The sequence below is a fragment of the Acanthisitta chloris genome, unplaced genomic scaffold (assembly GCF_000695815.1).
Source record: "Acanthisitta chloris isolate BGI_N310 unplaced genomic scaffold, ASM69581v1 scaffold46015, whole genome shotgun sequence".
Taxonomy (NCBI): Eukaryota; Metazoa; Chordata; class Aves; order Passeriformes; family Acanthisittidae; genus Acanthisitta; species Acanthisitta chloris.
The window spans coordinates 12,410-27,239 of record NW_008676240.1 but is presented as its reverse complement, the minus strand read 5'-3'; the positions used below and the strand labels follow the sequence as shown (position 1 = coordinate 27,239).

General features: G+C 36.7%; 1 protein-coding gene across 1 annotated transcript; it reads left to right on the top strand.

Annotated features, from left to right (window-relative positions):
* The first annotated feature begins 521 nt into the window (after positions 1 to 521).
* On the top strand, positions 522 to 5,904 carry SAMD8 (sterile alpha motif domain containing 8). Its single transcript, XM_009076029.1, has 5 exons — positions 522 to 1,099; positions 2,793 to 2,888; positions 3,565 to 3,682; positions 4,497 to 4,647; positions 5,600 to 5,904. The coding sequence occupies exons 1-5, from the start codon at positions 522 to 524 to the stop codon at positions 5,902 to 5,904; spliced, it is 1,248 nt and encodes a 415-aa protein (XP_009074277.1).
* Positions 5,905 to 14,830: the final 8,926 nt, after the last annotated feature.

Here is a 14,830-nt window from a genome sequence, read left to right as displayed (position 1 = left end):
CTTCAGTACCTATTTAGGAACAGTGGAATATATTGGACCTGTCATGTGTTATTTGAGCTTTAATTCAGTTTTGCCTGCTTGCTGGCTAGAAGTTCTTGTGTAGTTGATAAACTGCAAACAGTGGAAAAGACTAGTGATTAAGCTGGTATTTAAACAGAGTAGTATTTGTTTCTCAGTGCCTAGCGTAATTAACAAGCGTGGATTTATTTATTTATTTGGTAACAAAATTACAAAAGTATACTGGATACATCTAGGAAATTTTCTGCTGTTTGGAAGCTTTAAATTTGTATTTAGGAGCAAGTGAGATAGCTTTAATAAAACTTCCTTCAAAAGCATTTTTGTATTACCAGAGAAATGATGTCTGTTTCTTAGCTGTCTCTTATATAAAAAGTCTTTGGCTAATTAAGCATCTAAAATTGCACAAAAGACATTGGCATTTCAGTAATCTTTGTTAAATGTTGCGGTCTTGTATCTTTCTTGGCTGTGAACAGGTCAGTTTGACTGGTGGATACAGGAGGAGGATGGCCAGCAATAACCAGCTTTGCATTCGGCGTTGGACTACCAAGAATGTGGCCAAGTGGCTGAAGGAGGAAGGCTTCTGTGAATACGTGGATGTTTTGTGCAATAGACATAGGCTAGATGGAATTACGCTGCTGACACTTACTGAGTATGATTTACGATCTCCTCCTTTGGAAATCAAAGTCCTGGGAGATATCAAAAGGCTAATGTTGTCCATACGCAAACTGCAGAAGCAACATATTGACGTCCTAGAGGAGCTGGGCTACAGCAGTGATGGTCACGTTGGCGCAGTGTGCCCGGCTGCTGGTTCACTACAGGGTGCAGATTGGTTCTGTAATGGTGAAGTACCTCGGGACTATGATGGACTAATTACTGACTTGAATGGTGATCAGTATCAGTATGCAAATGGAAAAAACAAACATGCCGCACGAAGACTAGACCCAGAGTACTGGAAAACAGTTCTAAGTTGTGTGTATGTCTTCATAGTGTTTGGCTTTACATCATTTGTTATGGTTATAGTACATGAACGAGTACCTGACATGCAAACATATCCACCTCTTCCAGACATATTTCTAGATAGGTAAGAAATTTTCTTTTAAAACAAAATAGTGACTCATTGGTTAAAGTATAAACTGTCTTTTCTTTGTTTCATATGATCTAGAAGATGCCTCTGCAAAATAGTAATTCGAGTGTAGTAAATTATTCTTCTAAGATTGAAATGTGCAGCAGATGCAGAGATTTTTGTCCTAGAGGAAAATGAATTAAGGTGTTGTTCTACCCAGTTTATATTTAATTACATCTTTAGCTCATCACAACACAGGACTTAGTTCATCTATCCTTGCAGTAGAGTAAGAAGCACAGTGGTCAGCTGGCATAGATAAGCAGCTGTATGCATTTTCTGAAATCCAGTTGCTGCTGTGGCTTGATGTAGAAAAACATTTGATGAAGGAATATTTTGGTCTGCCAGTGAGGGAGGAATTTGAAAGGGAATAGCATTGGTACTGTAGTTTTGCTGTTTCCCTACTGTCAGCTTGTTGAAGATGGACTGGGAAAACTCTGAAGTAGAATGAATAGGCCAGCATCTCTTTTAACCATAGGGTATCCATGTACTAAACCACTGTTGTGACTTATACAGTACCTGCCCATTTTTTAAAAGAAAATACTCCACCTCAGGCAAAAAAGAGACACAATAGGAAAGGTGAAATTCTAGTCATTGACTACAGATTTAGTAGAGGATAGATGCTCTGTTTGAGGAAATGCACTTGTACCACAGAGAACTTAACTGCCTAGAGAGTTTTAAAAGATGGCCTGGACTGTTTGAAAAGTTCAGTGTCTGTGATCTCCTTATTCCTGCAAGTAATTTCCATTTTCATTAATGGTTTTTAAGAAGTCATTGGGCGTTTAATCTTTTGAATAAGTGTGCAGAATGCCCCCTAAGTTAATGTATAACTCAACAAGGGTGGAAGAGGGGAGGGAGAACAGGAGCGATGGCATTACTGGATTCTGTTCCCAGGGTGTTCAGTGGGCAGGAGGATGGGGGAGGTCAGAAAGCAGCAGCTCACAAAATAGTGAGAGGGGATTACTACAAAGCTAGCATTTGACCAGAGCTTTGCTACCTCTTTGTGTTGGGGCAGCACAAAACTATGAGGAGCAGCCTCTCTTGAAATCTGTTGATCTGTATTTTGGTGATTGCAGAATGGAAATTGTTATTGGTGCCATGTGTTCACAAGGAAGTCTTAAGTCTTTTGACAAGGAAGGCTAAAAGGTTTCCATATAGTAATTATCATAGAAATTTTGAAAACAGTTTTTATTTTCCCTTACACTTTTCTGTGCAGTTCTCCTTTGTTACACGTATTTAGGATTTCAGGCTTTGCAGCATTTCATTAATTGTGTTGACATGGCATTCTAACGAGCATAAGCAGCATAATTGATGTGATGCAAGTTTGTGTCAGAAAGAAAAAGGTTATTGGGAAACAATGGTTGAGGAACACATCCTATTAGTAAATCACATGTAAATTAAGAGAGCATACTAGAGATTTTCTTTGACTTAGTGAATTCTGCTGAAAATGCATTATTAGAAAGGAGATAATGTCATTAAAAACATTTCAAATTCTATTTCGGTCTAACAAAATTTTTGGCTGTAGTTTATACTGTTGTCAGATTAATGCAAATTAGTTTTGAGATTAGAACCTTGTATGCCCTTGTTTTCATTACTGAGACAAGGAAAAAATTAAGCTTTTGTATTAACTTTCTTGCTTCATCCCTTATTTTAGCGTCCCTAGGATACCATGGGCTTTTGCTATGACTGAAGTATGTGGTGTAATTCTTTGCTACATTTGGCTGCTGGTTCTTCTGCTTCACAAACACAGGTAGAGTATGTAAAATCCAAATTAACTGGTACTTTGATTCAGAGAAAGGTGTGTAACAAGAATTTACAAGAATTGTTTTAAGTTTCCATTCAGTCAGAATCTTGTTAGCTCCTGTTATGTCCCTGTTAAAATGGATTAGGGAGGATTTAATCAAGAATTATGACTTGTGAGTCTTTCAGAAAAGTAATCTGAATTTACTTTTCTACCATATTTGTATGTAATTTCCTTCAGAACATGATGTTTCAGAGTTGTCAGTATATACTCTCATTCTGTAACTGTCTTGTGTATAAGAAAATCCTACAAGAAAGAATTTCCACAGGATGTCCGAGCCAGCCTAGCAGTTTGCTTTCACTGAGAGGTAGAAAATGCTTTTGTGTGCATGAATATTTTAAGGCAAATTTTTACCTGTTTATTGATCTTTATCAGTTTGCCAACAGAAGTTATAAGTGCCAAAGCTAGTACACATGTAGCTGCAGAGAAGTGGAGCTGTACCTTTTGGTGACAGTGTGCTTGCTACAGTGTCTCACCCTGTCACATCTTTACAGTACTAAATTTACCAAAGAAAAGAATTGTTGTGAAGCTTGCAGCAGTGGTATAGGAACTTCATGGGATTAAATTGAGGTGAAATGTTTTTATCATAACTTTCCTGATTTTAGTGCTTATGTACTTTTCCTAGATCCATACTTCTGCGCAGGCTGTGCAGCCTCATGGGGACAGTATTCTTACTACGTTGCATTACAATGTTTGTTACCTCACTCTCAGTGCCAGGCCAGCACTTGCAGTGTACTGGAAAGGTAAAAATCTTAAAATTATTTTCTTATTTCCTTTAAAAAAAATGAAATATTTAAGATGCAATTAAGATTGTTGCAACCACAGTGTTAGATTTGTGTTAAGAACAGCATGTTTCTCTCCTGTTTCCTTCCATGCCCCTACATTAATTACCATCTGCAGGCAAGCATCCTTAGTGGTCTTAGAAACACTTGCCACTTCAGAGAGATATAGTTACTTGGGGAAGGGTGTTCAGAATATTTCACAATGTAAACCACACAATACATTGAAGAGGTATGTGCACTTAAAATACTGATTTCATGAACAAAGGCTGAAAGGGGAGTAATCACTCCCTTGTCTTGTTGGATGCATGGTTTTGGAAAACACCCCAGCAAACTATTATTATTTCATCCCTTCTCACAAGGAATATTCCATAGAACCTGGTTTTTTTATGTTTGGGTTTTTTGATTTTTGTGGTTTCATCCTAACTTTTAGTTAGGAGACGTTTGAGCTGAACAAATTGAAAGCTTGACAATGACAACTTGGGAGGCTGAATACATTCAAAAGAAGCTGGCAGACTCTGTAGGTAAATCACTTGCAACAAAATGCTTGTTCTAAATTCCGGTATTCATCAGAGGTATGATGAATACAAATAGCCATTATAGCTACTAATGTGACTCACTGCCACAGTGAAATCCAAAGATGTGCTCACCTGCATTTTAATAAAAGACACGACATGATAAATGGCATAAAACATAGTGCAATACAGCTAACCTTAAGGACTTACGGTTCGGGCAGTGGGGTTGGAACTTAGCAAAGGTTAATGTCACTGTTTTTCAGTTGTATGGCAACGTTTGGGCAAAACTCCAGCGGGCATTTGCAATATGGAGTGGCTTTGGAATGACTCTGACTGGAGTGCATACTTGTGGAGATTATATGTTCAGTGGTCACACTGTTGTCCTGACCATGCTCAACTTCTTTGTCACAGAATGTAAGTACAGAATGTCAATACTCAAATGTCCTTAAGTGTTACAAATATGTACCACTTGCTATTGGTCAAGGGTGTGAGAGTCTAAGAATGTAAATGTCCTTAAGTATTAAAAATATCTGCTCCTTGACCTTTGCAAAAAGTTCAGAGGATAACATTTAAGCAAACAAATACAAATTCAGATTGCTGTGCTCTTTCTCAGGTGTGTGACTGTTAACTTGCAGACAGGAAAGGAACACCACCACCTAGATTAATGAGGGGATGAATAAATAGGGCACTTTTGAATGAACATGTGAGCCAAGAAATCAGAAAGGCTTTTTGGCTTGCTACTGGGAGAATACTAGGGAAGATACTTAGATTGGCTGTTGCTGTAGACTTCCCTAGGTATCTGCCACTGAGCCCTGTCAGGCAAAATACCCAGCTAGGTGGCTGTACATTTAGTATAATCTGTAAAGCCAAAATACTAAACCTCACATTGGGTGAGAATGTACGAAACAGTAGTACTCTTCTGTAAATACCAAGTGTGATTTGATTCATAATATAGCAAGCAAAGATAGTTCACCTATGACAGAATTACTGCAGTAACAGTAATGTATGTTTCGTTACATTTTCCCCTTTATAATGTCAAAAGGCATGATTTTCATTGAAAGAATTGAAGAAATAATTGAAATATTGAAAGTATTCTGCTTTGCAAGGTCCTAAACCATTTTAGGATGCTCTGTTAATCCAGAAATGCATTCGTAAATGCAGCCATGAAATGACAGACATATAAAACTTGTGTGATTGTTTTTGTTGGATTTATTAGACCTGTATACAGTTTTCCAAATGAAGACAGTAACTTCATCATATTTTTGGATGAAAAGTCTATATAAAACTTGGAATGTCTAGGCTTGGGTTTTGTAGTGACTCAGATTTGTGAGACATTCAAGGTTAATCACTTTCTGTGTTCTCCTAGATACGCCAAGGAGCTGGAACTTCTTGCACACCTTGTCCTGGGTCCTGAATCTCTTTGGAATCTTCTTCATTTTGGCTGCCCATGAACATTATTCTATAGACGTCTTCATTGCCTTTTACATCACTACAAGACTCTTTTTGTATTATCATACGTTGGCAAACACTAGAGCATATCAACAGAGTAGGAGAGCAAGGATCTGGTTTCCCATGTTTTCTTTTTTTGAATGCAATGTTAATGGTACTGTTCCCAATGAGTATTGCTGGCCCTTTTCAAAACCTACTATACTGAAAAGATTGATTGGCTGAAGACTCTGGGTCAGTGCAGATTTTTGTGAGGCATTATGACTAGGATCCTACAAGGCTAGCTGGGAGGGAAGTCAAGTAGCATTTTTCACTCCATGAGCTCCTCCTCCTTGCCTTGTTTCTTCCATTCTTAGCCATAAAATGGGGTTCCCGTACTTCACGGGGATGTGTTTTGTTTTCTCTTCATGAAAAGAGAAAACAATGCAGGGATGGATAAAAGCTATCAGTGAATCACAAATATAAACCAGAATACTGTTACCCTTAGTAAGGTTCTGTATGAATGTTTATGGAACTTTAACCTCAAATACTTGCTTGTTTTGAATATAATATACCCTTTACAGGTCCGAATAATCTCTGTTACCTGAATGCCAGCCTCTACATATACTGACTAAAAAATTAGAACTTTATGAAGTTTTTCTTTTCAAACAATCATAAATGTAATTTTCAAAACAAACTGTGTGTACTTAAAGATCAAAGAGTTCTGTGTCATAGTGAAGAAAGCAGTATAGTTCCTTCCTGTTAAGTAACAAGTCTTAAAGTATAATTGACAGTATAAGTGGTTTGCTTACAGGTTGCCAAAAATGAAATTCTGCCTTTTGGCTATGCAGTGATATATTTTTTTTTATGAGAACTTACTTAGTCTGGTCAATCAGTTGTCTATATGGTTATTCTAGCACTTGAAAGCTTTCCCTTTTGTGTTTGAATGAGTTAAGTAAATGGAACATTCACTGAAAGTAAAGTTAACTTCGCTTTAGTGAGCTTAAAACCACAAAATAACTTCTGTATGGTTTTAATTGCTTTATACCCAAACCTGTGCATGCTTTTCAGGAGCAGCTCTTTAACAATGGAAAAACAGAACTTTGTGTATCTTACTGTCCCATAAATGAATGGGAAAAATGCATGTAACTCTTTCAGGAAAAGTAATAATAGTGAGTATTGGAAATAGTGCTCATCTTGATGTATGTTTTAGCACCCTGGTGTCAACAATATGGTGAATATCTCTGGATTTATATATATGCACAGTATATTTGTTTGTATATATAAACACAATATATGTTTTTCTAATAAGTATGAAAAGAGAGTAGTTCTTAAATTAAGTTGCTCATTTGCTACTCAGAAAGATAAAAGTACCATATAAGGAGTTGAGTTTTGCTTGTTAAAAAAACCCCAAACCCCAACCCACAACCAAACACCCCCAAAACCCTCAGACCAACACTCTGAGTCCATCATGCATAAGCTTAAGGTCACATGGTTGGTGATCTCTTATGCAGTGGATTGTAAGGTGACAGTGCTAATGTTGGCTGAGACTTGAAATTAGATTTATGCTAAATGGAAACTGATAGGTACAAGGTGCGAATCATTAAAATTGTGTAAGCCTTTTAATTTGATTATTGCAATTTCAGAATAGGTGATATGTGCAAAAGGTAGTGTAAGTCAGCTCTAGGAAGTTGCACAAAGCATTTCTAGCTTGGTACAAGCTGACTTAATGGTCACAGTGTACTTGTGTGTGCGTGGAAATGAATCCATGTGGAATTTGCAAGACAGTTTTGTATTTGGAGGTTTGTAACCTACTGTGGGCTACTCCTCACCGTATTCTTTTTATAAACCTCAATTGTAATAACTTAACTATCTTACACTCTTCATAGTATATTACTTTTATAACTTAATTTAGCTCCTATTCCGCAGAGGAATTATGCATCTTGGAGTATCTCTGCCAACTGTATTAAGCACATGTACATTGTACTATTCTGCAGACTTTTATATTTTTAACATTCCAATTTTTTAGCAAAATTACAAGCTTAATACTATATTGTTCAATCTGCCATAGCCTGATGGCTCTTGCCATCCAAATTCGAGGAGTATACTTCCACTTAAAAAAAGGAGAAAATATTCTGAAGATTTAAAGACTTGACATTTACTGTTCTTAACTTTCTGATTTCAGAAAGGCAATTTGAACATTCCTCTTGAGACTTTATAATGAAAGAGCTCTATTTGTTAATTTATATTTGCCTTTGCAATGCACACACAATTATGAATGCTATTTTTCTAAACTCTAGGAAACATCTGTTCTCAGGATGTGCAGGATTGTATTCCAAATTATGTAGAGAGGTATGCAATTAAACTTGCAAAGTTGTTGATTCTGAAAATAACTGTGTGAGTGCTAACTGGCATAGCTGTGTCTAAACTGAAAAATTATTTTGCAGCTCAGACATGCAAGTGAATTTTGAAGTACAGCCCAGTGTAACAATGTTTACATGAAGTAAAGCTATCATTTCAATATTTTTTTTGAGTGAAGTTCATATACCTTAAAACATAAGGTTGCTCTCTTTGTTCTAATTTAAGTTTTTTAATTCTGTTAAGTAAATGATATTTTAAATCAGCATTGCCTATCATTGTTTTTTAAAGGAGGCTTGTTCTTTTGTGCCGTTTCCCTTGATGCTGAATATCTGAGTTCAAGATAAGTAATATAAAGAGGCTGGGTTTGTTAGCATTGGAATGAGTTAAAACATTGTTAGGATAATTGTCCTCTGCTATTTTGGAAGTTCATTTTGTCTGTATGAACATGCTAGAGGAAGGGATGAGACAAAGATCTGATCTCACATGCAAAAGAGCACAGGTCAGTCTGTAAATTTGGTCCTGTAAGCTTTATTGTTAATTAGATGGAAACAAGCTGCAAGTAACAGGCTTAAAATTTTGTACCTCCTTTTGAAAGAGTTACTGTTTTAAAAGCATTTTACTGCTTCTGCTGCTGACAAGCACTTTTAAGTAAAGGCAGCAGAGCATCATTGGGCCTTGGATTTAATGCTAAGTATGTTCAGGGTTGTCCCTCTCTTTTATCTTCATGCACCAGTCTTTTTGATGTCCTTTAACATGTTGCACCTCTTTTGTGCTAAGGCATCTGTTGTGGTCTGTGGGAGTGTCCACATAATCTGACTTCAGAGTAATGGATGAATTACTGGGATGTCAGGAAGTGCAAGTTTCTTAACAACATTAGTTTAGTATGGCAAAGTGCACAAACTAATCAAGTAGAAAAGTCTTAATAATTGGATAGACAAAATAAGGGGAGGGTCACTTTTTTTGCTAGCTTAGCAAATTTAGTAATATTTGAGGATTGACAATAGTCTTGAGCTCTTCCTTTTTACTAGTTTGGGGATATATATGCATATACCTGCAAGTGATAGACACGCAGGCACTCCCCCATCCTTTGTTTTGTTTTGTTTACCTTATGACACAGTTTCTTATAATAGCTTTCCTAAACTTTTTACCTTCAGTTTTTCTTTCTGGAAGGTCCCTTAAATGAGTTATGACATTACACCTGCACAGAAATTAGACTTTCACTGAATTTTTTTTTTTAGCAAGTTCTGATTACACTGACAAAAACTTATGAAAGGATCTTTAAGGAAGGTTCCTCCAACTGGTCTTGAACAATGCTATAGAAAGCCTCCATATGTGCTAATTATCTTTGTGCCCTTCATGTGACAAACAACACTTACAAAAAGTGCTGGTACAGAAATGCAGATAGGTCTGACAAGCAGGAATTGGATCCCATAAGTGTACAGCTTGACTTGTATGCTTAACTTGAAGCAAATTGCTAAATACTCTTGACTTTAGTGAGTGTTACCATTTCAGTTTAAGCATTTTTCTGGATAAGGCCAAGTGCTTGCTGTGTGTGGTACACTGCTACAGAAATGGCAATAGGTAATGTGACTTTCATTTTGGTTTTCTCTGATGTCTCTCCCCCCCCATCTACTATAGAGGAAAACATTCCAGTAAAATTTTAAAGAAATTACTACTTAACTGGGTTCTGAGAGAAGAAATCTGTAAGGAAAAAAGTCATCGAAGTAAAACCTTGATAGTTAGCTGCTTTAAGAAACCAAGGGTCAGTTAAATGATTTGGAATTAAAAAAGCTATTTTTTGATGCAAGCATGTTAAATAAGGTCATTTAGAAGTACTGAAACTTCAATGAGGACAAAAGCAGAGGTTCCTATAATATTTTTTCTGTGGCTCATGCAGTGCCAAAAAGAGAACTGAAGGGAAATAGGAAGAATTGAACTCAGACAGCAGTACAAGTCTTTTGCAACAATTAATACCTCCTTGAATTTTTTAAAGTGTGCTTTCAATACTTTGTGCTATACAGTGCTATACTTGTTCATTACTATTTAGCTAGTTTTCTGATGTATGAAAGTCCACTAGGTTTTCAAGCACCAAAATTATGAAAAGAAACCCAGTAGGTTTTGTGTACCTGGATCATAATAAAAGTAACCTGTAGCAACTATGATAGTTTTTCATCCTGTCCATGTAGTTTCGATTGAAGAGTTAGGGAAAATTTGTAGTAATCTACAGACAATATTGATTTTTGTGGGGTTTTTCCTTTGTTTTTTTTTAATAATCTAGGGTACTTTGATAGAAACTTGGCCTGTAACTGCAAAACTCACCACAGTCTTATCAAGATGGAAGTATATTTGACAGAAGTCCTAGCAGTGAGCCAGGTTATGCTCTGAATTGTTTCGTGCATGTAGACTTCAACATTCAAGGGTTAATTGATAGACAGCTGATTTGTAAAATTACTATTTCTGTTCTATCTTTGACCTTGTCACTATTCTAACTGAAACAGTATTTCTGGGGAAAAAAAGCCTACTGATGTCTTGTTCATTATTTGAGGAAAACCATGAAAAAAACCCTTGCAACCCCTCAAACACTACAGTATTGTGAACACTGAACTTTCCACATAGCAGTATCCTGCATACTTACCATTTGTATCCTAGCACATTTGCAGTGGTACTATGTACATAATTCAGTGGCATGCACATTTTGAAAGCCAGTTTGTAATAGGTGTGTAAGAATTTAAGATGATAAATGTGGAGCACAATAACCTGACCTATCAGCCCTGTGCCTGAGTAGTTAGAAAGACTAACTGTAATTTAGTTTTGCTCTTTTAACTCAGTTTTGTCAAATGTGAAAAACTAAAAACTGCATTGTACATGGTACCTAATAGGGATGTAGAAACATGGCTTTTCACACTGAACAGTTAGTTCAGTTTTGTCGACAGAAAATAGTATTACCTAATAGCTAGAAGGTATGCCAGTGAAGTTTAGAGTACTGTAAATAAGTAAATATTGTTTTGATTCTAAACTCAGATTGAATTAATATATTGTTTTATATCTTTGTTGTATTAAAACCTATTTAAAAGTACTAAAATAAAGTATTTGAAAGATGACATGTTTGATTTATTTTATCTGTAAAATGATGGCTTGTTATCTTTGTTAGCATTGTGACCTTAAATTATTCCTGGGTAATCTGGGTTGTTTTTCCCTGACCTTCTGTTTTACTGGTGTGAAAATGCATGCTTCGTAATGTGTGCCTGATGTTTTTGCCAGTTGTGAATTGTTTTGGCAAGTCACATAAATATTTGTCTTATTAAAAAGTTATAAAATATATTCTATCTTGTAAGATTTCAGTTAAGTATGACAAGAAAGCTTTGAAAGACTCTTCGGTTGAAGTAACTTTAATGTCTTAAGGTATTGGTGGTGAATAGTGTTCAAGTAAATTAACAGTCTATAAAAACTGTTAGAAAATCTGTGAAAGAGTAAAGTTAACTTCTGAAAACCTATATACTCTTCCAATGTGTTTGTATGTTAGGCTTGTTACTTTTACCCACTGGTTTCAGTCATCTGGCATGTACAACAATGTACACTCCTTCCTATGGAGAAATGTGAAGGGATATGCTGTGTGCCCTGGAGTTATGTTCATATTTTTAAATGTCAATTTTGAAATATACATTGGGAACTTAATCTAGCTAAAACATTCTTTGATTAGTGTGAGCCAGGTAAATGTAATGTACTGAACTGTTAGAAAGCTTTTTGTTTACCTCCCTCTGAATTACAAAACCTTGATCAATCTGATACTGTACAGAAAGAATCCTGAATATGAAGCCCTTGCTCAGTATGATTTATTTATTTAAATCAGTTATTAAAGATGAGATTGGAAAGGGAAATGGGTGTTGCAGTATGCCTTTCTGAAAAAAAAATTGCAAGTAAGAGGGGAAGCACCAGCAGTAAGCTTCAGTGGACCCAGTTGCAGGGTACTTACTGTGACATTTTGTCTAATATTCTGGAAAGCAATATATTGTGTTTTACACAACTTTAGGCAAATATGTGCTTTGTGTGTTGTAAAACTTCGTGTGTGGAAAACTTTCAGGGAAAATAGCTGTCTGCTTCACAGAATATGTTACAATGCTGATTAGAGATCCAATCTTTCCCCTCCCCAGTAATTTGGATTTACCAGTATTACTACTACAACAAGAAGTAGAAAGAGAAATAGTTGCTACTATCTGTAATGAAGAAATAAAACAGAATCTGTGGATGGACTTAAGTTTGGTGTTAAAATGCAGGTGAAACACCTCTCACTCTTATTTGTTAGAATTTGGGGATAATCAACCTCAGATTGCCCTTGAACCACTTTGTTCAGATTTATTTTCAGAACTCATAAGGAAATCTGGTACAGAACAGAAACAACTCTCCTGATTAATTAAATTATTGATATTAGAATATTTTTAGGATCTGCTAACTGTTTAGTTATATCATTGCATCTTATCTCTTTGTTCAGTGAACTTTTCCAAGGAAGTAGTTTATTCTTATCTATTTAATGTGCAGTTGTCCATCATATTTACTGTTCATTATTCAAAATGTATATTGAATTGTTAGTCTTGGCATTTGATAGAGCTATCAAAGTGTATTTTCACAACTAACTTTGGACTAACAGAAATTGTTTTCTTAAAGCATAGGTGTGATGGTGTTGAGGTCCTTCTCCAGTATGGAAGTTAGTAATGCTGACAAAATGCAGTTAGCACATATGGTGTGAATCTGTTACAAGTATGTGCATATACTTCAAGCCATTTCTGGAGAAATAACTGTTCTGGGTGATGTAAGAATTAAAGGTTTACAGCTATGGTCTTAAGTCTGCAACTACTTATGGCAGGTTTGCTTTTTATTTTGGCACTGATCTATGACAAATTCTGGTGAAATTATTGTCTCTCTGGATTGCTAAACAACTGCCAAATACTAAAGTTATTCCTGTTGCTGTCAAAACTGTGCTGAAGTTTGAGGCTAGGATAGGTGCTCACTGGACTGTTCATAGTAATCATTTGACTTGTGCAAAACACTGACAGCCAGTTTGGTAATAGTTTTGGTTTTTTCTAATAGTGTCAGTTTTTCAAAAGGTTCTTCTCAAAGTCTAATCTCTAGCATACCACAGTAAGCAAGATCTGTTTGAAAGGAGGTAGGGAATCATCATTCAATTTAAATATAAAAAGCAATTCACTTTTTTTCCCTGTCACTCTGTTAGATGAAAGTCCTCAACACTGAATCTGTCTCTTACCACTGATAGATTCTTCAATTCTATAATTGGAGGTAACAGCCAGGAAAAGGAAGGGGCAGAGAGGAAGAGGAGACAGCAGTAGGCAACAAGTTTGCTTTTCTTACTGTAATCATCATTCAATTTAAATATAAAAAGCAATTCACTTTTTTTCCCTGTCACTCTGTTAGATGAAAGTCCTCAACACTGAATCTGTCTCTTACCACTGATAGATTCTTCAATTCTATAATTGGAGGTAACAGCCAGGAAAAGGAAGGGGCAGAGAGGAAGAGGAGACAGCAGTAGGCAACAAGTTTGCTTTTCTTACTGTAGCACTGAAGAATTTAGACAATAAAAACAATTCATTTCACAAATACTGTGGATGAGTGGAGAATGAAGCTTGGGGAGATTCATAAAAACTACTCAGGAGGTGACTGTGTCTGCTAAGGGATTTCTCTGATCTGTGATTGGAAGCACTGAAAAGAGGCTGATAAAACTGTAACCTGCAATTTTGCTGGCTTTAGTAACATCATTAAAAGTCTCCTCACAAAGGCCCTTTCCAGGGCTTAAGTCTTTTGTTTTAAATTATTTAATGATGTTAGGGGTTTGTGGGGTATTTTTGGCAAAGCACTTTAAAACTGGCGCTTTAAAAGAGATTCCTTGCTGGGTTTCTTTATAATGGGGAGAGGCTTGTCATGCTGAATATGTACAGAACAATTACCTGATTTAGCTATTGTTTACACATGCATTAAAACTGTGACACATCACAAAAACTGTTTAGTGCATGCTTCTGCCAGAAATAAGGTGAGTGATGTTCTGCCCATTCCCCTGTACTCCAAGGTAAGCACCAAGTGTGTTTCATGTCATGGCAGAAAGCAAAGGGGAGCAGGTCCCAGTTGTGGCAGCACTTCGCTCCGAAGGGCCTTTCAGTGGAGTGCTTGAATTGCTTGCACCAAGTGGCAGGTTGACCTAGAAACAAGCCCAAGTTATGGAGAGAGAAGACAGCAATAAAACCATAAAGCACTAGCTTCGGCTTCTGTAAAACCGCAAATGTTATTCTGCACCAGATCAGGCTCTGGCCAAGCTAAACTGTAATCAGTGTCCAAATTAGGCCTGGATTCTTGCAGCCCTTTGTTTCCCAGTGGGTGTCAGTGTATCTTAGCAAGCACTGCCTTTCATTATTTTTTAAGTGTGTTGTCCTGTTCCTGCCCCAGCAAACAGTGCAGGGTACTACAGGGGGACAGCTCGCTGGTACCAGTGTTCCTGAGGACGAAAGCAAACAGAGTTTGTTAGCCAAGTCCTTTAATGAGGGTGCCAAAAAGTGATTCAATCTCTGAGTAATGGAGGGTTGCAGCATACTCAGCCAAAGGCTCTAACTCTGTTTCTGTCTTGCCAACTAAAAAGACGCCCCCCGGCTAAAGCCAAGGGACGTAACAGCCGATATGTGACAGGCGCAAGCTGTCAGTCATGAGACTGGAAATACTTAGAAAAGCATTTTCTCTCCTGCAGGCTATATGAAGTAAGCAAGCAGAGGGAGCAGAGGAAGAGGGAGAGAGGTTTGCAACAGGCTCTGCT

Coding starts and splice junctions, on each gene's coding strand:
- SAMD8 (XM_009076029.1), top strand. CDS start 522: ATGGCCAGCAATAACCAGCTTTGCATTCGGCGTTGGACTACCAAGAAT. Junction 2,889..3,564: donor CTTCTGCTTCACAAACACAG/GTAGAGTATGTA, acceptor TACTTTTCCTAG/ATCCATACTTCTGCGCAGGC. Junction 4,648..5,599: donor CAACTTCTTTGTCACAGAAT/GTAAGTACAGAA, acceptor GTGTTCTCCTAG/ATACGCCAAGGAGCTGGAAC.